Source organism: Solea senegalensis, linkage group LG10 (genome assembly GCF_019176455.1).
Source record: "Solea senegalensis isolate Sse05_10M linkage group LG10, IFAPA_SoseM_1, whole genome shotgun sequence".
NCBI lineage: Eukaryota > Metazoa > Chordata > Actinopteri > Pleuronectiformes > Soleidae > Solea > Solea senegalensis.
In genome coordinates this window covers 24829307-24853612 of record NC_058030.1, presented here as the reverse complement: position 1 = coordinate 24853612, position 24306 = coordinate 24829307, and the positions used below count along the sequence as shown (strand labels likewise).

Genomic DNA, 24306 nt, shown 5'->3' with positions numbered 1-24306 from the left:
ACACACGACCACGATTCAACACAAACAACTGAACATAAGAGCAAACGTGTGCCTGTGACTCACTCACTCACTCACTCACTCACACCAAACCTCATAGAGAAAAGCAGCGATTTTAACATCACACACACACACACAGGAGTTGTTGATCCACTGCTGCCTCCATCACGAAGTCTTTAATGTCTTAATGTCTGATTTTAGTGAATTCGGCTTTTAAAATCCTTTGTTCAGATGCACGTCAGTGACACAAAGTGACCACACGAGGCAGCAGAGGGCCAACAGCTAAAATCACTGATTTTCTCTATGAGGTTTGGTGCGAGAGAGTGAGTGGTTTACAAAAGTCTGTCTCACAGTGAGACAAAGACGTGGACGTGTTCTTAAAGATACAGTTTACACTTAATGTGTGGAAATTTTGAGGATTATTCTTGTAAACAGGAAATTCATATTTTGTTTTTTAAAATAAACTTTCTGTGGACGCTTCTTTTGTTTCAGCCGTCTTACTCTGATGAGCTCAGCGTTGCCTCACACTTCCTGTGTGCAGCGACACACAAGTGTAGTTTATGTTTAAAGGTTACGTACTACAGCTTTAACAACATTCTGTCCCCTGTCCCATAAGTTCATTTTATTTAATGAATAACATTTAGTCAGAGTGAGGACATTAAGACAAAGTGAGGACATTTAGTCATTGCACCTTTGAACGTCTGGAAAAGCAGTAGAGAAATTTGATGTGTTATTATTATTGTTATTATTATTGTTGTTGTTGTTAAATTTAGGGGAAAATCAGTTTCTACTTCAGCCTTAAACCATAAATCAAAAGTCCAGGTTTTATCATTGAAGGACTTGTTTCCTCATCGATCAAAAGCCATTAACTAGTGTCCTAATTTTACCTCGACCAAGAACTTGAGTAAACACTGCTCTGCAAACAGAGGAGGTGCAGTTGACCTCTGCGCTGACCTTCAGTGATTCTCTGTTACTCCATGACGGAGAGCTGCAGCTGCACAGCCAATCACAGAGAGCTGAGCGAGCGACAACACACACAGCACAGGTCTGAGTGTGATGCCGGGGTCAACGTCCCCCAACCTCAACAGACAAGTGGACACAGGTTAGTCCATCCTGGAGCTGAACACACACACACATACTCCTCTTTAATTTGGGAGGGGTTTATTATCTTTTTAAAAAGTGAGAGTTCAGGGTTTGTTTGTTTTTCGAGCTCACACTCAAAACACAACAAAACAGCAAAGAAAAATTGATTTTTCCCACATCACAGAAGACTCCATATTTAAAACCTACGCCAGTTTAAGTCTACGATGTCTTCAGAAGACGTTCATGTCTTCATCTCACTGTGAGACAGATGTTTGTAAACCACTCGCTCTCCCACACCAAACCTCATACAGAAAATCAGTGATTTTAACATCACAGCACACAGGAGTTGATCCACTGTTGCCTCCATCACTGAGATCAAAGGTCTTATTTTGACATGTCGGCATTTCAAATCTTTGTTCAGATTGACCTCAGTGACACAAAGTGACCACACGAGGCAGCAAAAATCACTGATTTTCTCTATGGGCTTTGGTGTGGGCGAGTGAGTGGTTTACAAACTTCAGTTTCCTGTTGGAAAAGTCTGTCCGACAGTGAGATAAAGACGTGATAAAGACTTAAACGGACGTAAAATGTGTCTGTCATTATAACACACTTCAATAACCAAAACCCATCCCTGCAGGACTCATAATGACTGACACTCGAAAGTTTTTAAAAGCACAGCAGCTTTTTTTATTGCAGATTTATTGCAGTATAGACGTCTCTGCCGTGAACAACAACAAAGTTCAGTGCAAAAATATGAAACAGATCATCTGGACAAATGTTAACCTTTGCCCGATTTGTCCACCAGAGGGCAGGAACATGTCGATTATTCAGTCATCATCTAACCGCTTTATCCTCCACCAGAGGGTCGCGGGGGGTGCTGTGCCAATCTCAGCTACATCGGGCGATAGGCGGGGTACACCCTGGACAGTTCGCCAGTCCATCGCAGGGCCACACACAGATAGAGACAAACAACCATTCACTCTCACACTCACTCCTACGGTCAATTTAGAGTGTCCAATTTACCTAATCCCCACATTGCATGTTTTTGGACTGTGGGAGGAAGCCGGAGAACCCGGAGAGAACCCACGCACACACGGGGAGAACATGCAAACTCCATGCAGAAAGGCCCTTGTTCCAACCGGGGCTCGAACCCGGGTCTTCTCGCTGCAAGGCGAGAGTGCTCACCACTACACCACCGTGTGGCCCCATGTTGATTATTAAAAAGGCAAAAATGTCAAATGTAATAGACATCATTGTATACGACATCTGAAGCGTGACTGAAGATGTTACAGTCGTGTCCCATTATTTTCTCACGCCACTCTGTTCTTATGATTCTGGAGATCCACATTCTCGGGAAGCCGATCTCCAGGTACTGCCTGCGTTAGCTCACGAAATAGAAGCGGCAGGAAATTTTGTCCGGATAATCCACCATGAGTGAATGGGTGAGTGTCCCGCCTCCTGCAGGCTCCATGGAATCAGATCATCAACATCATCTATGATGAGAAGACCCAATGGTAAAACAAACACGCCCCAGTGAGGGCTATAGATCAACTGCTAGGTGGCTAACCGTTGGGCTGGTGTGTCCTGTGCTTAAGAGTAGTCTTTTCTTTTTCATGCTGGGTTTGTAGTCCGGGTCGCAGTCCTCGCCATCACTGCTCGAAGAGTGACCGGAGTAAAGAGAGTTCACATCAAAAGAAGAATCCAGATTGTCCTCCTGGCTCCTCTCCTCATCATTAATCCCTTCAGACACCAGCTCCTCCTCATGTTGGTCTGAGGATCTGGGTTCGGTTGCTTGGGAACAGCCCTGAGTGTTCAGCCTGGTAAGACTCACGTAAGGCTGCAGGAGTGAGGACTGCAGCAGCAGCGTCTGGGTCAGCAGAGACAACCTGGCCTGGACTCTGCAAATCTCAGACCTGACCGCAATACGGTCAGAGCTGGAGGTGGAAGAGTTCTCCAAGACACTTTTTCGAGAAGATCTGAGAGATGAACGGATTTGGTTACAGGCTGAAGATAACGCCTCGAATTTGACAGAAGGACAAGAGATACTGAGGTTGGATAAGGGCGGACGGGTAGTCTCCAGAGTCTGTGCGTGTCTGACGGCAGCTAAAGTCCTTCTGTGCGTCCTTGGTGGTGTTGGATGAGTTGATGCCTCCTGAGCTACAGGAGCAGTTTGCAGGTTGTTGGTTGGATTTGGGGGACTTGTCGGGGCAACACTTTCGAACTGATCCAATGAAGAGTCCTTGCTCCTCGAGGTAGGACAGCAGGGAGAGGGTGTTGTCTGAGGACCAGAGATGGAAGCTGCTTGTTTGTTTCTGGACACGATTGAAGGATTTGAAGAGGCTTGTTGGGGTTCAAAATGAGGGCAACTCCATCTGATGGAGGCAATGTCTATGAGACGTACCACCGGGGACAGCAGCGACAGCGAGGGCAGAAGAGCTTCTGTGGATGAGGGCTGTTCAGTTGGAGAGGTTTGACTCGTTGACGGAGCTCTCTGCTCGTCGTTGGGGTTTTCTTGTCCCGGAGCAGCCGTCATCTGTGGGGGTGGATTCTGTTGCTCGGTGGGACACAGGATGAGGCCTGAAGGGGTGAGGTCCTGTGAAGAAGAGGTGGATGAAGATGACTGGAACAGTGGTGGAGATGAGGACCTGTTGGCCCGAGGTTCTTGTGAACACTCGTCAGGACACTCCTGAAGCATGTTCTTCACCCATCGCTGATGTTTGGAGCAAAACTGTGGAGAGGAGGCACGTTTCCTGCCGCTCTTCTCCTCAACCCTGAGGATTATCTCACCACCCTCTTCTGCCCGTTGATGCCTTTGAACATCTGAATTATCGCTGTTCTCCCTCAGAGAAAGTCCGTCTTTGGAAACTCTCGAGGAGCTGCCAAACGGAGCAGACTCTTCAGTTTCCTCTCCAGTCGCTCTTTGCTCCAATGATGGAGAAACATCACCTGCATGACAGGAAGCAGCATCTACAGGACAGAAAAGGTAATGCACTTTGTCAGCAGCCACACAGGACTATGATTTCAGCAAAACGAGGACAGAATCAGGCGGAATTTGTTAAGATTTGATTTTGCCAGAGGAGATGTGGAACGTTCAGTTTGTTTCACTACGAAATGTTTTTCCATTCGGAATAGAACCAAGATTAACCAGATTAACCAACTGTTCCATTCTTTGGCACACTGATATGATACGATTTAGCTCCACCCACAACAAAGCTCGACTTTGTCTTGTTGAAATAATCTGATTATGTATACTAAAATAACTGGATTACATACATTTACAGTGTATATTTACAGTGCATTGTCACTCTCAAACTTTTCATGAGTCCAGAGAAACAAACCTGTGTGTGTGTGTGTGTGTGTGTGTATTGTGTGTGTGTGTTACCACAGTGCAGCAGCCTCCTCAGTGTCGTTGCTATGGTTACAGAGTCTGAGGTGACGATGTCCACCAGCAGCTTCTCGTCCTCAGTGACGGGACTTTTCTTCTTCAGTATCTGAAGACACAAACACAAACAAATGTCCCGTTACATTCACACGTCTTCTTAGTTTGTCTCCTCAGAGAAATGTGGCACTTTAGTGAGGAGCAAAGTTCGCAAACATGGCCGTTTGTGTGTTTTAGTACGGAACATTAACGCAAACGCTGCATTATTAAACTTCCTGTTCAGCCGCTTCAGTCTCACACTCGTACTGGTTTACGCGCTTTAGTGAGGACAAAGTCTGCCAACGGCGGTGTTTGTACGGAATATTTTGACGTAAACGTCCTCATATTTGGCGTCAATTTAACGACAGCTCTGGGTCCACAAACGCAGAGCTAGTTTAGCTCCAGTCGGGCTCTCTGTCTCCCTCTGTGTCCATTAGTGGTACTGCAGCCTCACAGCAGGAGTCGGCTGTTCTTCTCTTTTTTGGGTGTCTTGAGTCGATCTACTTTAGTTACTTTGGTACACATAATCAGATTATTCAGGGAAATGCATTCAGATTACTTCAATTGGTGCAATCAGATTATTTTTTGCGAATATATTCAGATTATTCTTGGTGTATGAAAATGGATTACTGACGCAGCTACAGTAGAATCAGTTTATCCAATTCCTTACTTTAGTATATAAAATCAGATTATTCAGGGAAATGTATACAGATTACTTCAATTGGTGCAATCAGACAGTTTTTGTCAACGTAGTCAGATTATTTCAATTTGTGTAATCACATTATTTTTGGTGTACACATTCAGATTACCTTGCTGGATGAACCAGATTAATTCAGTGGCTTTAATCAGATTATTTGAGTGTATCTCAGTTCAGTTACTTTAGTATATTCATAATCAGATCAGGGTTCGTACAGCTTTTTTAAGAGTAGAAATAATCCTCCCTGTTTACATTGATTTATGTTTTACTGTTGCTCTTTTGCAGATATATCCCAATTTACATAGCAAGGGAACAATCTTTTATGAATGACAGACACAGGATTTACCAGTAACATGGATGAAGGTTCCACTCCAGTATTAACAGAGCTGTGTTATTGTTCAAGTGTAAGGGTACATCACGCTAAATACTTGACATCTGTGGACGATGTTGTGTTTTTTTTTTAATAAAAACAACAAAAAACTGCATACATATTTTCTGGATGTGTTCCAGTAAAGTGAAATAGAAATAATGATCCGCTATTGTCGTTATAGCATTGCTGAAACAACAAATCTAATGGTGGTCTAAGACTTCTGCACAGTACTATAAAATCTAAAAATGTAGTATTACAACTAAAAGTAGCTTCCTGACTAAAATGGACTATAACCCTAACCCTAACAATGAAATGGTATTTACTGCAACTACACTTCAAATTGTTATTTCAAAAAGAAAAGAAACAACATCAAAAACAGATTATGGAAATAAGACTACACTAGTTTAAGGAGAAGATATTATAACAGAAAAAGCCACACCCCTTCCTATATGTCCAGTTTTTATGTACTGTAGCTCACAAAATAGTTTCTGTGATGAAAAGTAGCATATACAGAGAGGTGTGGTTTATCCTTTTGGCCACAAGATGGAGTATCAACTAAAGTGAGCACCGCTCAGGAGTAAACAGGCGAGCACATGTGTATGAGAACAGTTTCCATAGCGATAGCGGCGCACCAGACAACTTTATATTATGTTTTTTTTTCAGCGTGAGAAATATAATGTGTGGCGGGAGTGCGTGACAAAAGAGCAAAAAGCGTGACTGGCACTCTCAGTGAGTGAGACGAGCTAATGCCATCTAGCTAACAACATGCATTTGGCTGACCAGCTAATTGCTAACGGCTCTGAGCGTCAATTAAGTATACTATGTCTTTTTATCGACAAGTCAATAAACACACAACTTGGAATTTGTTGTAACTTACAAAGAGCAGCGAAGTGGTTCTGGATAATTCCTGACGCGATCGCCAGGTGAGGGGCGTGTGCAAGGAAAGAAAACACGGGAGCAACGCTCACGAGACACTTTTTTATTACGACACTGGTCAGAATATAGTAAATCCAGCATTTTCCAGCACAGTGCTCAAATTTCAAACCTTGAAAACCTTTTCCAGACTTTCAAGGCTCTGTATGAACCCTGTCAGATTATTTCAGTGGACACAGATTACTTTGGGGGAATGTATTCAGATTACTGAAATTCGTGTGATCAGATTACTTTGTTGAATGAAAAAAATATGGACGCAGCAAAAAAGGGACAGTTTTTGTAAACAGATTATTCAGTGGTTATAATAAGATTATTTGAGTGTATCTAATTCCATAACCTTAGTTAAATAATCAGATTATTCAAGGAAATGTATTTAGATTACTTCAATTGGTCCAATCAGATTAATTTTTGTGAATGTATTCAGATTATGTTTGGTGTATGAAAACAGATTACTGGCGCAGCTAGAATCGGATTACTTCAGCAGGTGCACTCGGACAGTCCTTCATTCAATGGTTTTAATCAGATTATTTGAGTGCATCTAATTCAGTTACTTTTGTATAATCATATTATTTCAGGGGACACAATCAGATTATTTTGGTGTACATATTCAGATTACATTTATGTGTGTGTGTATATACATAATCAGATTAATTCAGAGGTCTTAATCAGAGTACTTGAGTGAGTGTAATCCAGTCATATTTGGTGAGAATCACAGTTTGAAAGTGCAAACACACCTGGTCGATGAACGTGTGCTCAGGTAAGACGAGCTGCAGCTGCTGCAGATAGTGCAGCAGCCTGTCCTCCACTCTCTGAGCGTAACGTCCTCCGTACTCCGTCTCCATCTGTGTCTGAAACAGGCGTGTCACATGATCAGATCACACAGATTATGTATCTACAATTTACAGTGGGTCATTCTTCTAGTTTTGATCGTTTCTTCAAAGCAAATGAAAATAAAAGGTGAACTTATGGAAACTTTGAGAAACATCATCTGCTCTATTTAAAGAAATAAAGTGAGAATTATCTGATTACAAACAGCTGTGTAATCTAAATACATCCACAAGAATAATCCAATTGAGTCGACTGAAACAATCTGATTGTGTACACTAAAATAACTGGATTATACACTCACATAATCTGATTTAGAGCGCTGGATCAATGAATGATGGCGACGTAAAACAATATCATCTGATTGCATCGACTGAAGGAGCCGGATTGTCAGACTGCCCAAATAATCTGCTTTCACCCAGCCCGGTAATCTGGTAAACACATTCACAAGAATAATCAGATTGTGCCCACTGAAATAATCTGATTATGCACACTAGATTACAAAAAATACATGGGATGGATAAAACTATATTTAATTAAAGTCACTTAATAAATATTAAAAAAAAAAGAATCACACAAACTTTTAATTTCTTTTTTTTTACTGATTGATTGATGGTCAAAATAGTTGACAATGAATTTAGTAGATGACGAACGAGTGAGTAATCACAGCTCAACATGAAAAACCTAACATGGACAGCTGTGTGAACACAGAGGCGCAGCGCTGCCCCCTGCTGGACGGAAAAGGCAGCTGGAAACTTAACGTGACAACATTAATACATGACATTCAGTGGCTGTTTGATCCCGGATTTCGTTTCTTGACTGTGGCTCAAAACAGTTCCAACAAAATGATCAGTTATTGATCAGTTATTCAAAGGAACAAAGACAGAAAGTAAATAAGTAATACATCAACCACTAAACACACAAAAGTTTAAGTGACTTCAGGAAAGTGAAGTTAGTAAACCACTCACTCCCCCACACCAAAGTCCAGAGAATCATTGATTTTAACACACACACACACACACACACACACACAGTTCGACATTCATGACATGAGGGGACATTGCATTGACTTACATTCATTTCCTGGAGACTTACCCTAACCACAATTACTACTGCCTAATCCTAATCCTAACCCTAACCCTAATCTCAATCTCAGCCTAACCTTAAAACATACCTTCACCTTAAAATGTAGTAATTTACGTTATGGGGACTTGCTTTTTGTCCCCACAAGGAAGACAAGTCCCCATAATGTGACTGTGTAAACAGGTTTAGGTCCCCACAACATTAGTAATACCTGACACACACACACACACACACACACACACACACTGACACTGACGAGTTGTCACTAAGTTCCAATAGTCTGATTTTGTAATGTTCGGCTTTTAAAGCCCTTCATTCTCATTTACTTCAGTGACACAAAGTGACCACAAGAGGCAGCAGTAGACCAGCAGCTCCTGTGTCCCCACCAGCTAAAATCTAAAATCACTGATTTTCTCTATGGACTTTGGTGTGGGAGAGTGAGTGGGTTACAAACTTCACTTTCCTGTTGGAAAACCATATAAAATCAGTTATAAGTGTACAATATCTTCTGAACATGTCTCCTGAGTCTCCTCAGCCATGAAATAAAAACACAGATTAACCTTTTTACCTTCATATAATGGTCACATTTGTCCTTGTCCAGAGCCAGCGACTGTGTCAGAACCCGGAAGTCCAGATTGTTTCTCCTCATGAGGAACATCTCACGCTGAGTCTGCTCACAGAACAAAACAGACAACGCAATTTAAAATTCCTGTCCAAAATTGTTTGGACAGGAAGTCGTGCGGACACGTCGCACACATGCAGAACAGTCGTTCACTCACACACTGATCTTCATACTGAGGCAGTTTATTTGGGAAGAACTGTTTGATTTTAAACACGATGTCAACAACTCCTGCGTCCTGACGGAGCATCCACATGATGACCTGGAGACACAGAATCACACATTTAAATCTAAATTAGTGCTGATGAGTGAGTGAGTGAGTGACATAAATAACATGTGTGTATGTTTGAGTCCATGTCCTGATATAAAGGAGATATATGTGGATATAAAGCTGCACACAGCTTTGTTTCTGTGACAATACACTGTAAAATACACCCTATATACACACTGTAAATACAACCTAAATACACTGTAAATATAGCCTAAATACACTGTAAAATAATCTGTAAATACACTGTAAATACACCGTAAATACGTCACACTCATGACTCTTCAGTGACGACACTCTCTGACCGATCAGTGACATTTTATCATCGGCTAAGCTGAGCCTGGTCAGAGCAGGAACTAAAAAAGATAGAGTGAGCCTTGCCGGCACTGTGTGTTGGAAAAGCACCATAGGGCCCCGTAAAGGCTTGAGCCGGCCCTGGTTGTAATGCACGTACCATGGTTTTCAGTCCAAACACGAGCTTCATGTGTTTGATGGGCGTCACCAGTGTGGGCACGAGTCTGTGAGTGGCTTCAACAAACTGCATCACTCTCTCAAAGTTCTCAACGTCTCTGCTCTTCACGATGTTCGAGGCCTGCGCCGACGCCACTCGCAGCCTCCACGAGTCCTCGAGGGTCAGAGGTCGTGTGTCCAGATGCGGCCATTCAGAGAGGTCGATGACTGAGGGAAGAAAAAAAAACCATGTGAAAAAGGCCTTCATCTGTTACATCTGTACACCATTCTTATTTTAATAATTAAAACCAAGTTTCTGTCATTTTTCAGCTTCTTAAATGTGAATATTTTATTTATTTATTTATTACATCTTATAATCTTCGATTACGGGCTTCTTTCTTCCTCTTTGCACTTTATAAAAATCCCTTGTTTAAACCTCTTTTTGAAGTGAGTCGCGCTTGTACATTGTCTCAACACAACACTCATGCTGTTTCACAGTCTTACTCCAGGATTGAAACATAAAAACCTTTCAATGTTCTTTCTTAGCTCCATAAAGACAAAGAAATCATTCTCAGTTTGTGGACATAAACAAAGACATTAGAGAACGTCATCATTTCCACGTTTGACAAACACTGATCAACATTTTCAACACAAAAACATACGACTTCAAAACTAATACACTACAAAACTATACATCCAATACAAAATATGATCAAAGCCTCAAGTAGTATTCATAACTTTCACATATGTTTAGGAAAAACTTTGAATAAACCATTTAACCATTATTTTCAACTTTAAATTTAGACAGATTTACATCAAATAAAAATAAAGCTGATGTCTTGGTTCACACTGTGCCCTAACACTTTTGATCAAAACAATATGTAGTCACTGATTTATTGACTCACTATATACACAAATACAAACGACAACACAACGCAACAAAACATTACCATACAAAAAAGCTCGGGTCACTTTACCAAATGAAGATGAAACGCAAACAAAAACAACAACAAAAAACACCAACCGTGTAAATCCATGGTCCCGTGAGCCCAAATATACTCCACGACCCACAGCGCGAGCTCTCGGCCCGCAGACATCACGTGACAGGAAGAAAATACCGGCGACGACGCGCCAACGTACCGTTTATAAGCCGGTTCATCGTCCGCACCGCGCACCGAGTTGCCGAACATGTACCGGCAAGTCAAAAAGTTCAACTTCAAGCACAGGCTCCTCCTCCTGTCTAAAAAAAGCCCTGATAATCACTTCCGTGTCACATGCAGATGTCCTCTGCTGTCACCAAAATAAAGATCAGTGTGATTTGAAAAATAATAAAAAATGTCCGTTATTTAAGAACATTTTTAAACATATAATCAAATTCTCCAATGAGCGTTTAAAAGAAATGTAACACATTAAAATACATATGTGCAGTTCACATTTACGCGAAATTTATTGCAGACAATTAACAAATTCACGACAAAATCCTGGTCACGTTTTCACGCTAAGAGCACACATTAACATTCCGACGCGCAAATGTCGATTAAAATCGGAAAAAGATAATTGAGTAAAATTTAAATCGGCAGACTTTTATTGTGAAGGACATTCGGCCTTGTGACGCTGTTGAACCGGAAGTCGTTGTCTGCACCGTGACGGTCGAGTTTCGTCCTCCGTGCTGAACGCGTTGAAGGGTTTTATCGGTTCAAAACATCGATATCAGGTTTAAAAACTCTGCGACAGAAACTATAAAAAAAACGGGATTTCATTCTTTTACTGGTCACTTCCGTTGTTGTTGTGGAGGGGGAACGCCTGTTTCTTCTCACCAGCGTGTCCCGTCGGCGGTGTTTGGTGTGAGTCGAGCTCAGGACCAAACAAACACTCCCAGTGGTGACTCTGCGCGTCAGTTGTGGGTTATTTGAGGCTGTTGTGATTCCCCACGTCCACGGACTTCCGTGCAGGAGCGAGCTCCAAACTCCCGGGTTAAACCTGTTTCACTTCGACTCGCACAGGTGTGATCATTCAATCCTGATTGGACCAAAACAGTCACCTGACACAAGGTCAGGAAAGAACAAGCAAAAAAAGTGTATTTGTAAAATGCTGATTTCTAAATGTAAAGCTGTAGTGTGACAAAAAAGAAATAAAAAATTTAAGATGCTGAAAAATTAGAATTTGCCAGAACAATTTAAATAACTGTAGTTTTGTTGTTACGATGTTAAAACTGTGTAAATGTGTTGCTAAAAGGCTGCGTATAGGCAAAAATCGGGTAATTATTTATGAGACCCATTCCAATACGAGTAACTCGAAGATGGCGTCACTCCCAGTTCCGATGTAAATAGAACGCAGCGTCAGTTGAAGGTAGTGAGTCTGAGAGTGTCTTCTCTGGTGTGATGTTTCCTCAGGATCGTCGCGGTCCAGGCTGCAGCTTCATCATGAACATGAGACCGCGTGCGTCCGTGCTGCTGTCCTCCGTCTCCAGAGTGGTGCAGCTCAGAGGCGGAGCCTGCATTCTAACAGCAGCGCCCTCCCGTGGTCTCCCACGCACCCCAGCGTCCTGCTCCCGCTCCTACTGCAGCTCCATCAAAAGGCGCTCCTATCTGCACTACATCAAAAACAAGATCATAGCCCCTCCCACACCACCGTACAGTCACGTGTGCCAGGTGGGGGACCCGGTCCTGCGCTCGCACGCCGCAAACGTCGACCCTGCGGCGATAGCGGACCCCGAGATCCAAAAGGTCATCAAGACCATGGTGAAGGTGATGCGGAAACAGGACTGTGTGGGACTCAGTGCTCCTCAGATCGGGGTCCCGCTCCGCATCGTGGCGCTGGAATATCCCGAGCAGATGTTGCGGGAGAGCTCGGCTGCGTCGAGGGAGGCCCGCGGTCTCTCCGCTCAGCCCCTGAGGATCTTCATCAACCCAGCCCTGAGGGTTCTGGACGGACACACTGTCCTCTTCCGGGAAGCCTGCGAGAGCCTCTCAGGCTTCTCTGCCGCAGTTCCTCGTTTCCTGTCTGTGGAAGTGTCAGGTTTGTCATTTGACACAAACGCGCGACTTATTCTTAAGGAAGAGGTCAAATAATCATTTAGTGTCTTGGTTATGTGACTCTGGTCAACATCACTAGATTTGATTAAAACCAATTTTAGTCCATTAACAAACTTCTCGCCTAATAAAATCTACTTCATCTTAAGAACAGGAAAGTGAAGTTTGTGAAGGCAGCAGAGGACCAACAGTCTGACAGTCACCTCTGACCTCGTACGACCACACTTCACTAATAAACTGTTTCCTTATATATTGATATATTGATGCAAAGCACGGGGACTGTTAGCGTCATTAAAGGAAAGTCGTTAACATTTACTAGCGTCACCTCTCTCCCCTCCCCCTCCAGGTCTGAATGAGAAAGGTGAAGCGGTCACGTGGCAGGCGAGCGGCTGGCCAGCTCGCATCCTCCAGCACGAGATGGACCACCTGGACGGCGTCCTCTACATCGACCGCATGGACAGCAGGACCTTCATTAACATCAAGTGGCAGGAGCACAACGAGTAACGAGGGGACAGACGCGGCGAGGAGACGCCGAACTTTCACAGGACGCCGTGAGACGGTGACGGACAGACTGCTTCCTGTGAAGAAATGGAGGTCGTTGAGAATAAAAGGCTCATTGAGAACAGTTCAAGGGTTTTTCTGAACATTTCTGCATCAAAACATCAAAAACAACCCTCACTTATGTCATTGATGTTTGACTGGTTAACACACGTTAGCCCAAAATCTGAGATATGCGTATTTATTTCAAAGGTCACCGACCGCGTCATCAATGAAAGTCGTCTTTTAGGGCTTTAATACACTTTTAAATGTTAATAAAATGTCAGGACTCATCAGAGTGAAGCTGGACCCGCACTTATTTCACAATAAAACAAACAAATGGAAACAGAAGCTTGTGATCCCTCGCTGCATTGATCTGACTTAGAGGGACTCCTAGTGGCAGAAATCATGTTCTGTGCATTTAAATGATTAAAAGAGGTTGAAATGGCCGATTTATGTTTTGTCACTAAAAACAAATCAATATCATCACGACACGGTGTAAGAAACGAGGGGAAAATGCTTGTAAAATAAAAATAATGTGACCATTTGGATTGACCTCAGTGACACTAAGTGACCACACGAGGCAGCAGAGGACCAGCAGTTAAAATCATCAAATATGAAAAAGACTTTAAAGAGAAAAAATACTAAGACATTAAATATTTTAAGAAAATGATTTGATTGACTTTTAATGACTGAATCAATTTGTTAATACAAAGTGATCAATTATTCATTTATGAGAAAACATTTAACAGAAAAATGGCAGAATGTCCCTTTTTTACTTTAGTCTGAAACAAACACATGAACGCACGAGTCGTTTTGCACCAATTTACACTGAAATCTCAACAACACAACACTCGTCACTGCCACTGTGACCCTGGCTGCACTGACCATGTGTCTCCTGTAGGGGGAGACAGACGCTGGGCGGGACCCAACGATGCAGCATGACAGCGTCAGTGTAACTGTGATGTGGAGACACAACACGCTCAGTGTGACACAAACACAACAAACGGCCACAGTGTGTGCTTTTTAACAAGTTACTATGCTGTGTTATCACCGTTATAAAGACGGTAACATAGTAACATAGTAGCATAGTTAAGTCACTCTCCCACACCAAAGTCCACAGAGAAACTCAGTGATTTTAGCTGCGGGGACACAGGAGCTGCTGGTCCTCTGCTGCCTCCTGTGGTCACTTTGTGTCATTTCAGTAAACCAGAAGGAAGATTTTAAACACTGCAGTCACAAAATCAGACATTTGAACTTAGTGACTGCTGTGTGTGTGTGTGTGTGTGTGTGATGTTAAAATCACTGATTTTCTCTCTGGACTTTGGTGTGAGAGAGTGAGCGGTTTACAAACGTCTGTCCGACAGTGAGATAAAGACGTGGACGTGTTTCTGAAGACGTCGCAGGCTTTTGTTGATGTTGCTAAAGTGTGTGTGTGACGGCCACAAACACACTCTGACCTCTCCCTGTCACTGCACTTGATTCAGAGTATTCTGTGAACGTCGTCGTGTGCTGCTCGTGTGTTTCTGTGGCAAATTTTAACATTTAAAAAAAGGGGGTCTGAGGGGGGCGGAGTCAGAGAACAAGGCCTTAAATGGCAGTGTCCACAGTCTCCGTGGTAACAATGTTCCTAATAGAAAAAGTGGAGCAGTCAAGGCAACATCTGGGTGCGACTGGACTGGACTGGACGAGTCAGTATATGAAGGCACTTCACTCTCTCGCCGTCACACGGAGGACGACTGGTCGAACGTTTGGCCACACGTGCAGAACACGGGACTTCTGTACCAGCACGCGCGACAGAACTCGTTGCCACAGTATCTGCACAGAACCAGCGGCTTCCTGGCACACGGCTTCCCGCACACGCACACGCCCAGCTGCTGGACGCTGTGGTGCCGCTGACAGACGTCCACGTCCCGGCAGGAGCCGCAGTGGAAGACGCCGCAGCTGCGACACAGGAGCTGAGGGTCCAGCAGGGCCAGGTCGCAGCAGTCGTGGTACGTGATGGCACGGAGGGGAGGGGACGCGGAGGCGGGGTCGTCACGGGCCGCCCCCCTCACGTCGCTCACACCGAGACTCTCGCTCTGCAGCGACGCGGCGGAGGCTCCCACTTCCTTCACGTCGTCGGCGGTCGCGTGCAGAGACAGCACACAGTGCTTCTGCATCTCGCAGAGGCGGAGCAGAGCGCAGGTGATGCTGTGCAGAGATTTACAGTCCATGCAGCGCTGCAGGTAAACGTGCGGAGACTGGAGGCAGCTGCAGAGGCGGTCCACGTCGGCGTCGTGCGCGCAGAGCCCCGCCGTCTCCGACGACAGACGACTCGGCTGTGGTTCGGCGTCGGGTTTGTCGCAGGAACGTCTGCTCTGCTTCTTGACGTCCGAGGATCCCAGTGCCGGCTCCGCGGGCGCCGCCGCGCTCAACTGGCAGTTAAACGTGGAGACGCAGACGCTCTCTCTGGCGGGCGGCGGCGTGGACGAGGACGCCATTTCTTCGCCATGTGTTTTGCCAGCAGGGGGAGACGCGCTCATTTGCGTCAGCCAGGTTTTGTTGTCACCGGCCGCCGCCTCCGTCTGTCCCCCGTTAACGTGATCGTCCGTGTACAGATCCACGTCTGCCTCGCCGTCAAACGGCTGCATCAGTGGCCTGTCCACCCTCAGTGTCTTCATGGCGTTGTCCACGGCAACCTGTTGACACAATGTTGACGTCTTTAGAGCAGCAACTCAATTATTCAGGTTTTCTTATGTGGAGCAAACATTTATTATAAACATAAAAACGTTCAGTGATAGATTAGTTGATTGGTTGATTAGTTGCTGTAGCTGCTTTGAATTGATTCACATTCATTTTCAATGAACAAAAAACAAAAGCACATTAATCCTCAATTAGACTGAAAATATGAAGGTTATTCACAATTTGACTGGATTAAAAATCCAGATTTTCAGATGAGATTAGAATTTATTGACATGCTGCAACAGTTATAAAAAGATAGAGAATCAAACAGAGCACAAGAGAATTAATTAGAATTGAATTGTAAAAAAATTAATAAAATAAGATTGACAAAAGAATAACAAACCAATTTTGACAGAAACACTGTTATAGTTTAACATGTTTAAATAGTTTTGACTTGGTCATTAATCGCAGTATTGTACGATATTGTGATCGAATAAATCTTTAAATATCAGCAGGTTCAGCTGAATAAAAGGAGTGGTTTTTTTTAATATTACCAACAGTTTGGTCTGAGGTCCTGACAAATAATAACGTCTGTAAACCACTCACTCTCCCACACCAAAGTCCACAGAGAAAACCAGTGATTTTATCACACACACACACACACACACACACACACACACACACACACACACACAGGTGTTGTTGATCCACTGCTGCCTCCATCACTCACTTCAAATGTCTGATTTTGTTACTTCAGCTTTTACATTCCTTCACTCAGACTTAACATCAGTGACACAAAGTGACCACACGAGGCAGCAGAGGACCAGCAGATTGGGTGAGGGACAAAATCTACGTCAGTTGAAGTGTACGACGTCTTTATCTCACTGTGAGACACTTATTAATTGAACTTATTAGTTCATATGTATTAGATCAGACGTCTGACAACATCATCAGTTAAAGAATGTAATTCTCACGACCTCGTCCAACGTACCTGAACGGCGTGTCCTCGCTGCCTCTCTCTCACCAGCCTCAGCTCCCACTGCGCCTCACCGGCGTGCTTCCCCAGTGCTGCCTGCAGGAGGCGACACTCACACCGAGCCAGGTAGAAGGCACACGACAGGCGGAGGAGGTCGTCCACAGAGGACGGACTGATCCTGAGCAGCTGGAGACAATGCTGCTGGTGCTGAGGCGAGCTGCTGTGGTATCCCAACAGACCAAAGAGCTTCTCAATCTGTGGCACCGACAGCACTGGTTTGATGTAATGAGTGAATGGACCAGAATACATCTGAGACACAAGAGGGAAATCGGAACTTTAAAATACATCGTTAAAGCGGACGTTCAAAAGAAACCACTCACTCTCCCACACCAAAGCCCATAGAGAAAATCACTGATTTTACTTTTTCACTGAGATAAATCTGAATTTAGTGAAGTGACAAAATCAGACATTTGAACAACTCCTGTATGTGTGATGTTAAAATCACTGATTCTTCTGTGGACTTGTGGACCTCAGACCTGCAGACAGAAACCTGAACTATATACCTTGACGACTTTATACTCTTCCCTCCAGGGAGTGAGGTAGAGGTTCAGAGCCGCCTGCTCCAGAACCTCAAAAGCTTTGTCCAGGCTTCTGAGTCCTCCTCTGGCTCGGACCTTCCCTCCACCGCTGCCTGCAGTCGACGCCGCAGCTGCCTTCAGCGACTCCTCCATCACAGCCAGAGGATCCAGACCCAGACAGTGAGTCTCCTGAGCATCTCCGTCCCTCAGCAGCTCCTCCACCTGATTCCACAGCTCCTCGTCTCGACACACCAGGCTGGAGCCGCCGCTCACGATCTGCTGCTCCAGGCTGCGATCGTAGGCCGTCAGCAGGTCCCTGACCGTCTGCCTGGAGACGCTCATCTCTGTCACTGACACACAAACAAATCTTCTCAATTCTGACCCAACAGAAACAAATTCAGACCCATTTTTTTTTTCTTGTAAATTCCGACCAGAAATCGGAACTGAAAACAAACTTCCCAAATTTGTCCTTGGAAAAAAAAAAGTTGTTAATTCAGACCCAATATTTTTTTCATGAATTCATCCTTTGAAAAAAACAAAACATCAGGAAAAATTATCTCATTAATTCAGAAAAACATTTTTCTGTACTATATTCCTTCTATATTCTTACCTTTGTCAGTTTGTTTACTGCGCTTTAGTAAAAAATAATCAACATTAAAAACATAATTATGTAAAACCGTGAAAAAATGGTGAAGTGAAGTCAAATCTGAAAGTGAAACTTTGTCATTACATGAAACTAGTTCTCTGAAATAAAGTGAAATATATGGAACACTTTCTATATATCTATATATATATACACACACATATATATATATATACATATATATGTATATACACACAATTCTTATTTATGTAAATCACTTTCTTAGTTTAACACTTTTAGACAGAGTTTAGCGTTAGCTTGTCATATCTACACTGTCTAGCTAGCCCTGTTGTGTGCTTTGTAACGACAATGACGTCACACCAAACTTCTTCTCTTACTTTAGCTCTTACTTTACCTGAAAGACGCGGGTTTGTAAATAAATATCCCACTGGAAAAGTTTTTAAGAAACACGAGAGACGGCTGAAAGCCACACGGTCACGCGCCACTGTGGAATCTGTGGGAACACACTCGGGAAGTAGCATCAGGTTGATTCAGAAAACAACAGATGTAAAGTGATGGATAGTTTTGTGTTGTCTGTGACTATCGCCGAATTACAGTCCGCAGTGGAAATAATTAATTGTACGCGGTGGTTCGCATTTTAGGAGACACAATCTTTAACCGACACACAAATCAACAATAAATCAACACAATTGTGAACGCGATCTCGCGGTGAGGAAGAAAGCTAGGCTAATTTAGCTAGCAACAACAGCAGACACAGTTGGACACGGAGATTATGCACTTATTATGATTATTATTATTATTATTGTTATTCACTGCCTCACCTGAGCCTGGACGTTCATGTGCTCATCAGTGAAATCTTTGAAAACATTTCCGGTGACAGCATCAAAAGTGAGAGCTGCTCGATTTTCGCCACATTAAAGTAAACATCGTCACGTGGCACGGATTGTTCCCAAGATTCACACAGGTGCGCGTGTTAGGATGACCAGGAAGAGCCGGCGGGGTGGGGACAGTAAAGGAAAGTCATTTGTCATTAAAATTAGAAAATTAAAATTAAAATTTAATATTTAAATTTATTTTAGATTTTAGAATTTTAAAGGAGCAAATACATTTTTCCGTGATTTAAAATCAGCTTGTAGCGACACGTAACATTATGTGTTCTCCCCCTCTCTCTCTCTCTTCTTGTTGTTTGTCGTTTAATTTCCTGGAGATGAAGATAGACTGAGGACCAGGTTTGTGATCCACTGTGATCCAGAACCGATCACAACAAAGTACCAGGGAAAGTTTTCTGTGCTCTTCACTTTCCATGTGTCTATGTGAGTAATACCATGTCCGTCCACGAGATGGCAGCATTTCATTCTAAAGCTTATGATTCATCACATTCATCACAACATGAAATATTCGCCCTCTCTCTCTCTCTCTCACACACACACACACACACACACACACAGAGACTAAACAAAGTCTCATCACTAACCTTTACCATAACCAGTTAATAACTAACACTGACCTTAACTCAAATCTTAGTCCTAAACTTTAACAAGTTCCTCTGCCTCATTAAGACCAGGTTTTGGTCTCCATGAGGACAACAGGTCCCATCATCACACACGCGACGTGAGCTTGTTTTGTTGACGTGTGGGCGTGGTTTCAGTGACATTCGCGTGATGTGGGCAGGACCTAACGGCCCCTGGGTTTATTTAAAAGCGTTGGGGGTCCCTGCGCAGACACAAGTGAGTACTCCCATTCATCCATCCATTCATCCATCCATTCATCCTTTCATCCCGGCTGAGGAGGATGTCAAACTCGGACAGGCTGGTGCTGGCGCTGGGAGGAGCGGGGACAGTTGGCTCCGGGATTGTCAAAGCTCTGCTGGACAAAGGTGAGACACTGTGGACAGACATTTGGACAGGATGTGAAGTGTCTCGTGATCAGCTGCAGTCACTCTTTCATCTCCTCGTCTTCTTTTCTTTCATTTTTCATGCTCATGTGTTAATTGGAGGTGCGTAGTTTCCACGGCACGTGAGCTCCTCGTGATTAACAGTAACTTTCATAAAGACGTTTTTAAGACATTTAGACTTTAGGTCATTAAATGATTTATGATGCAACAGGTGGGAGGTTAAAGGGACAGTCAGACACTTTTCCAACAGGAAACGTGTGCGTGCGTGTGTGTGTTTATTGTGCTGTTGTTGACAGCTGTGCCTCATCTCACTGTGACCTTCATAAACACAACATCATTGTCACGTGACAGGGATTAGCTCTGATAAATGTCTGCTCTATAGATGAATGTACAGTCTGTGTGTGTGCGTGTGTGTGTGTGTGTGTGTGTGTGCATGTGTGTGTGTGTGTGTGTGCGTGCAGGGTTTAAAGTGGCAGTCATCTCCAGAGACAACGGCCGACTGGACAGACTGAGGACGTTCATCTCCCCAAACACTAAAGACAACCTCTTCACTATAGTGGGGAATGTGGGTGAGTCCATTCATTCATTCATCTATCCATTCATTCATCCATCCATCTATCATCTACCTATCCATAATCCATCCATCCATCATCTATCCACTCACCCATCCAGCTATCATCTATCTATCCATCCATTCATCCATCCATCAATCATCTATCCATTCATCCATCCATCCATCAATCATCTATCCATTCATCCATCCATAAGTCATTAATTCATCCAGTCATCATCCATCCATCCACTCATACACCCATCCATAATCCATAGTTCTGGTTGTATGAGGTACTAACACAGTCAGAGCTGACTTCACTGTGAGCGCCCCCTGCTGCTGAGAACACAGAGTTCACTCACTCTCTGTGAAAACATGAACACAGAGTTCACTCACTCTCTGTGAAAACATGAACACAGAGTTGTGAACTGCACTAAAGTGAAGTTTATAGAGAACACCAGTGATGATGTTGTTCCTCCATCACTCACTTCTCATGTCTGATTTCTTCTCATGACACCTTTACATTGACGTCAGTGACACTAAGTGACCACACGGGGCAGCAGAGGACCAGCAGCTAAAATCACTGATTTTCTCTCTGAGGTTTGGTGTGAGAGAGTGAGTGGTTTACAAACGTCTGTCTCACAGTGAGACAAAGACGTGGACGTGTCCTTAAAGACGTTGTAGACTTAGACTGATGCAGATTATATAATGAGTGTTTTGGTTTGAGTTGTTTCCTGTAGTCTTCATGTCCGCTGTATTTAAGACACTAACTACGTGTGAGTGCTTCACACATCGTCACTTACGATGAAAAGACTTCATGTTACAGTTGTTGTCCAGGAGTGAGTCTTTGACCTTTGACCTGTGGTTGCAGGGTCAGAGGACGGAGCGGAGCAGGCCAAGAAGGAGCTGCTGGAGTCAGTGGGGAAGGTGACGGACGTGGTTTCATCTCTGGGCTTCAGCTGGTGGCAGGGAGGACCTCCACACAGCCAGACCCTCAAAGACCTGCACTGGGTGAGCACACACACACACACACACACACACACAGTCCGGTTTCCATGACTACAGAGGACATTACATAGACTTACCTTCATTTTTTCCTGGAGACTTACTTAAACCTTAACCAGAACCACAATTCAAATCTTAGCTCTAATCTTAACCAGTTCCTCAGAAGTGAGGTTCCGAACCACATTAGAACCAGGTTTTGGTCTCCATGAGGACTACTGGTCCTGACAATGTCTGTGTTTATGACAGAAAAATGCTACTTTACTGTAATTGAATGTAATTTTCTGTCTGTCTTGTGTTCACTTCCTGTGTGCAGGTGATTGACACGTTACTTTACAGCACGTTTGTGTCGTGGAAGGCTTTTTTCCCTCTGGTGCGCGACGACTCCAGCTGCACGTACACCTTCATCACAGGTGAGTGCGTCTGTCTGAAACATTCAGGGGTGTTTCCAGACACTCCTTCATTCAGATTGACCTCAGTGACACAAAGTGACCACACGAGGCAGCAGCAGCTCCTGTGTGCTGTGATTTTCTCTATGGGGTTTGGTTTGGGAGAGTGAGTGGTTTATCGTCTCTGCTGCTTGTTCTGCAGGAGGAGCAGAAAAGCTGCTGATGCCTGGAACAGGTTTCCTCACAGTGGGAGCAGCCAGTGCTCTGTCCTTCTGTCAGATCCTGAGAGAAGAATATCCTGAACTGCCCTGTAAACTCAACCAGGTGCGACCTTTGACCTCCCACTCGCATTCCTCCTCTCCACGTTTACCTGACTGATCTAAAATCAGAAAATATAAAAAAGGTGAATCCTTTAATGTGACCACGTTGTTCCTCTGGCAGGTGAAGATCAACGCAGGTGTGGCTGCTCCCGATCGCATGGCGCCTGGTTACCTGGACCACCTGGACCTGGGCGTGGCCGTCGCCAGCCTCGTGGAAAAGCCAAACTCCTCCCACTCCGTCTTCACCGTCAGCTGTCCCGCAGACTTAAAGACCGTGCTGCTGGACAGAAAACTGTAGACGTGGAAACTCGTCGTCCACCGACGCGACGCTGACGTCCCAGCAACACATTTATGCTTCTCACTGATGATGAAATGTTTACGTGGTTGTTTCCTCTTTAACTTTAATCTGTGTATATATACTGTATGTATATATACAGATATATGTATGTATGTATGTACATGTATATATAGAACACCTGCTCATTGCTTCTACATAAATATCTTCTTTCTCTGGACGTCATGAAACCTAATTTCTCTGGATTTGCTGATTAAACCTGAAACTAAACTAAATCTCAGGCTCAGGATGGATTTATTCAGACATTTGATTGTAGATTTCTGATCATGTATTTGTATATAATTCTGGATTTAAAGGTCCTGGATAAGTTTTTTGACAGCGTGTGGTGCTGGAGAGGCTCCTTAAAGATTCAGGTAGTTGGAATTGGTCAGAAACTCAAGTTTGTAAACCACTCACTCTCCCACACCAAATCCCATAGAGACAATCAGTGATTTTAGCTCACAGGGACACAGGAGCTGCTGGTCCTCTGCTGCCTCGTGTGGTCACTTTGTGTCACTGACGTCAATCTGAACGGATTATTTTAAAAGCTGTAAATGACAAAATAAGTCATTTGATCTCAGTGATGGAGGCGGCAGTGGATGGTCAACTCCTGTGTGTGTGATTTTCTCGATGGACTTTGGTGTGGGAGAGTGAGCGGTTTCCAGACTTCAGTTTTAACACGTTCTGAAGCAGACGTGTATGTTATTATCAGCCAGTTATGTTCAGTAATATGAAGAAAAACCTCCACAAACGAGGAGTTAATGTGATCCTGATGCACATAAATAGAGTTGTAAACACAGTCATTGTCAGATTCATCAGTAACGTGAGCCGAGGCGAGTGGAGCCTTCAGGGCCACCGTACCCGGGTCATTCGAGTGAATAAGAGGCGAGTGAGTGATTAAAAAATGTTGCCTGATGTTTGCCTCCTCGTACACACGTCTGGCAGCGAGCGAGCGAGGAGATTAAAGACTGGAGCAGAGTCTCTGATCTGACGCACACTCAGGACAGTCTCGTTCTCTGAGACTCACAGCAGCAGGTCAGGGGACAGGGGGACAGGGGACACGGGGGCGATCGTCCTCACAGAGACGCTCCTCCTGCAAATGATTGATAACGAGCTGAAACGCTGGCGAGGTCGTGGTGGTGTCAACAGCTATGAGGTCACGACAAAAAACAACAGGCACACATCTGCAGTCACGCTAGCTCCACCGGGGTGTGTCCCCTTTAAACACGCACACACTTTAACAGACGACGGGACATTTAAGAATGTGTGTCTGTGATGTTTCAGACGTTTCACAGAGAAACTGAAACAGTTAGTTTGTGAAGGTTATTTCAGAGGAAGGGATTAGATGTGGTGAGATTAGATTACAGACATAAATCACAAGAAATACTGGAAACAAACGAGCGAGCTACAGTTCAGGCGAGACGACGTTTTTCAGCAGTTGAAGGATCCTTCTCTTCTAAGCGCTTCGAGTAACCATGATGACAGGTGAATGATGAGGACAGGTGAATGATAAGGACAAACAGGTGATAGTGAGGACAGGTGAATTGTTGTTAATCCAGGTCCCTGAGGGAGTGAGATTTACGACCTTTGACCCACGTTGACTGACACATTGTTTACATATTTTATTTTGTAAACTTGTCTTTAATTAAAAAACGTTCATGTGAGATTTGTTCCCTTGTCCTT

General features: G+C 43.9%; 4 protein-coding genes across 7 annotated transcripts; 2 read left to right on the top strand and 2 right to left on the bottom strand.

Annotated features, from left to right (window-relative positions):
* Positions 1 to 2273: 2273 nt before the first annotated feature.
* Positions 2274 to 11391, bottom strand: LOC122775616. 3 transcript variants are annotated; one of them, XM_044035649.1, is made up of 7 exons: positions 10768 to 11391; positions 9748 to 9971; positions 9186 to 9287; positions 8975 to 9076; positions 7233 to 7346; positions 4463 to 4571; positions 2274 to 4047 (listed from the first exon to the last, which is right to left on the bottom strand). In XM_044035649.1, exons 1-7 carry the CDS (start codon positions 10931 to 10933, stop codon positions 2621 to 2623), a joined length of 2244 nt encoding a protein of 747 aa, XP_043891584.1. In that variant the 5' UTR covers positions 10934 to 11391; the 3' UTR covers positions 2274 to 2620. The 3 variants fall into 3 exon arrangements, with proteins under 3 accessions (XP_043891584.1, XP_043891586.1, XP_043891585.1); XM_044035651.1 differs by having other exon boundaries at positions 10884 to 10963; XM_044035650.1 differs by lacking the exon at positions 9186 to 9287.
* Positions 11372 to 13608, top strand: pdf (peptide deformylase, mitochondrial). Of its 2 annotated transcripts, none has more exons than XM_044035657.1 (3): positions 11372 to 11746; positions 12137 to 12761; positions 13122 to 13608. In XM_044035657.1, the coding sequence occupies exons 2-3, from the start codon at positions 12167 to 12169 to the stop codon at positions 13277 to 13279; spliced, it is 753 nt and encodes a 250-aa protein (XP_043891592.1). In that variant the 5' UTR covers positions 11372 to 11746; positions 12137 to 12166; the 3' UTR covers positions 13280 to 13608. The 2 variants fall into 2 exon arrangements, with proteins under 2 accessions (XP_043891592.1, XP_043891591.1); XM_044035656.1 differs by having other exon boundaries at positions 11372 to 11794.
* Positions 13609 to 14647: 1039 nt separating this feature from the next.
* Positions 14648 to 19098, bottom strand: spata2l (spermatogenesis associated 2-like). The gene is made up of 4 exons (XM_044035655.1): positions 18956 to 19098; positions 17516 to 17880; positions 16968 to 17261; positions 14648 to 15993 (listed from the first exon to the last, which is right to left on the bottom strand). Exons 2-4 carry the CDS (start codon positions 17870 to 17872, stop codon positions 15037 to 15039), a joined length of 1608 nt encoding a protein of 535 aa, XP_043891590.1. The 5' UTR covers positions 17873 to 17880; positions 18956 to 19098; the 3' UTR covers positions 14648 to 15036.
* Positions 19099 to 19849: 751 nt separating this feature from the next.
* si:dkey-238o13.4 (uncharacterized protein LOC560780 homolog) lies at positions 19850 to 22859 on the top strand. The gene is made up of 6 exons (XM_044035658.1): positions 19850 to 20010; positions 20490 to 20597; positions 21450 to 21589; positions 21897 to 21993; positions 22172 to 22293; positions 22411 to 22859. Exons 1-6 carry the CDS (start codon positions 19926 to 19928, stop codon positions 22585 to 22587), a joined length of 729 nt encoding a protein of 242 aa, XP_043891593.1. The 5' UTR covers positions 19850 to 19925; the 3' UTR covers positions 22588 to 22859.
* The last annotated feature ends 1447 nt before the right edge of the window (positions 22860 to 24306 follow it).

Excerpts from the sequence above, each read along its gene's own strand:
- LOC122775616 (XM_044035649.1), bottom strand. The coding sequence starts at position 10,933 with ATGTTCGGCAACTCGGTGCGCGGTGCGGACGATGAACCGGCTTATAAA. Across the intron at positions 9,288-9,747 it reads TGTTTGGACTGAAAACCATG|GTCATCATGTGGATGCTCCG; the intron begins GTACGTGCATTA and ends CTGTGTCTCCAG. Across the intron at positions 7,347-8,974 it reads AATGTGACCATTATATGAAG|ACACAGATGGAGACGGAGTA; the intron begins GTAAAAAGGTTA and ends CGCCTGTTTCAG.
- pdf (XM_044035657.1), top strand. The coding sequence starts at position 12,167 with ATGAACATGAGACCGCGTGCGTCCGTGCTGCTGTCCTCCGTCTCCAGA. Across the intron at positions 12,762-13,121 it reads CCTGTCTGTGGAAGTGTCAG|GTCTGAATGAGAAAGGTGAA; the intron begins GTTTGTCATTTG and ends CTCCCCCTCCAG.
- spata2l (XM_044035655.1), bottom strand. The coding sequence starts at position 17,872 with ATGAGCGTCTCCAGGCAGACGGTCAGGGACCTGCTGACGGCCTACGAT. Across the intron at positions 17,262-17,515 it reads AAGAGTATAAAGTCGTCAAG|ATGTATTCTGGTCCATTCAC; the intron begins GTATATAGTTCA and ends CTTGTGTCTCAG. Across the intron at positions 15,994-16,967 it reads AGCGAGGACACGCCGTTCAG|GTTGCCGTGGACAACGCCAT; the intron begins GTACGTTGGACG and ends TTGTGTCAACAG.
- si:dkey-238o13.4 (XM_044035658.1), top strand. The coding sequence starts at position 19,926 with ATGTCAAACTCGGACAGGCTGGTGCTGGCGCTGGGAGGAGCGGGGACA. Across the intron at positions 20,011-20,489 it reads CAAAGCTCTGCTGGACAAAG|GGTTTAAAGTGGCAGTCATC; the intron begins GTGAGACACTGT and ends GTGTGCGTGCAG. Across the intron at positions 20,598-21,449 it reads CACTATAGTGGGGAATGTGG|GGTCAGAGGACGGAGCGGAG; the intron begins GTGAGTCCATTC and ends CTGTGGTTGCAG.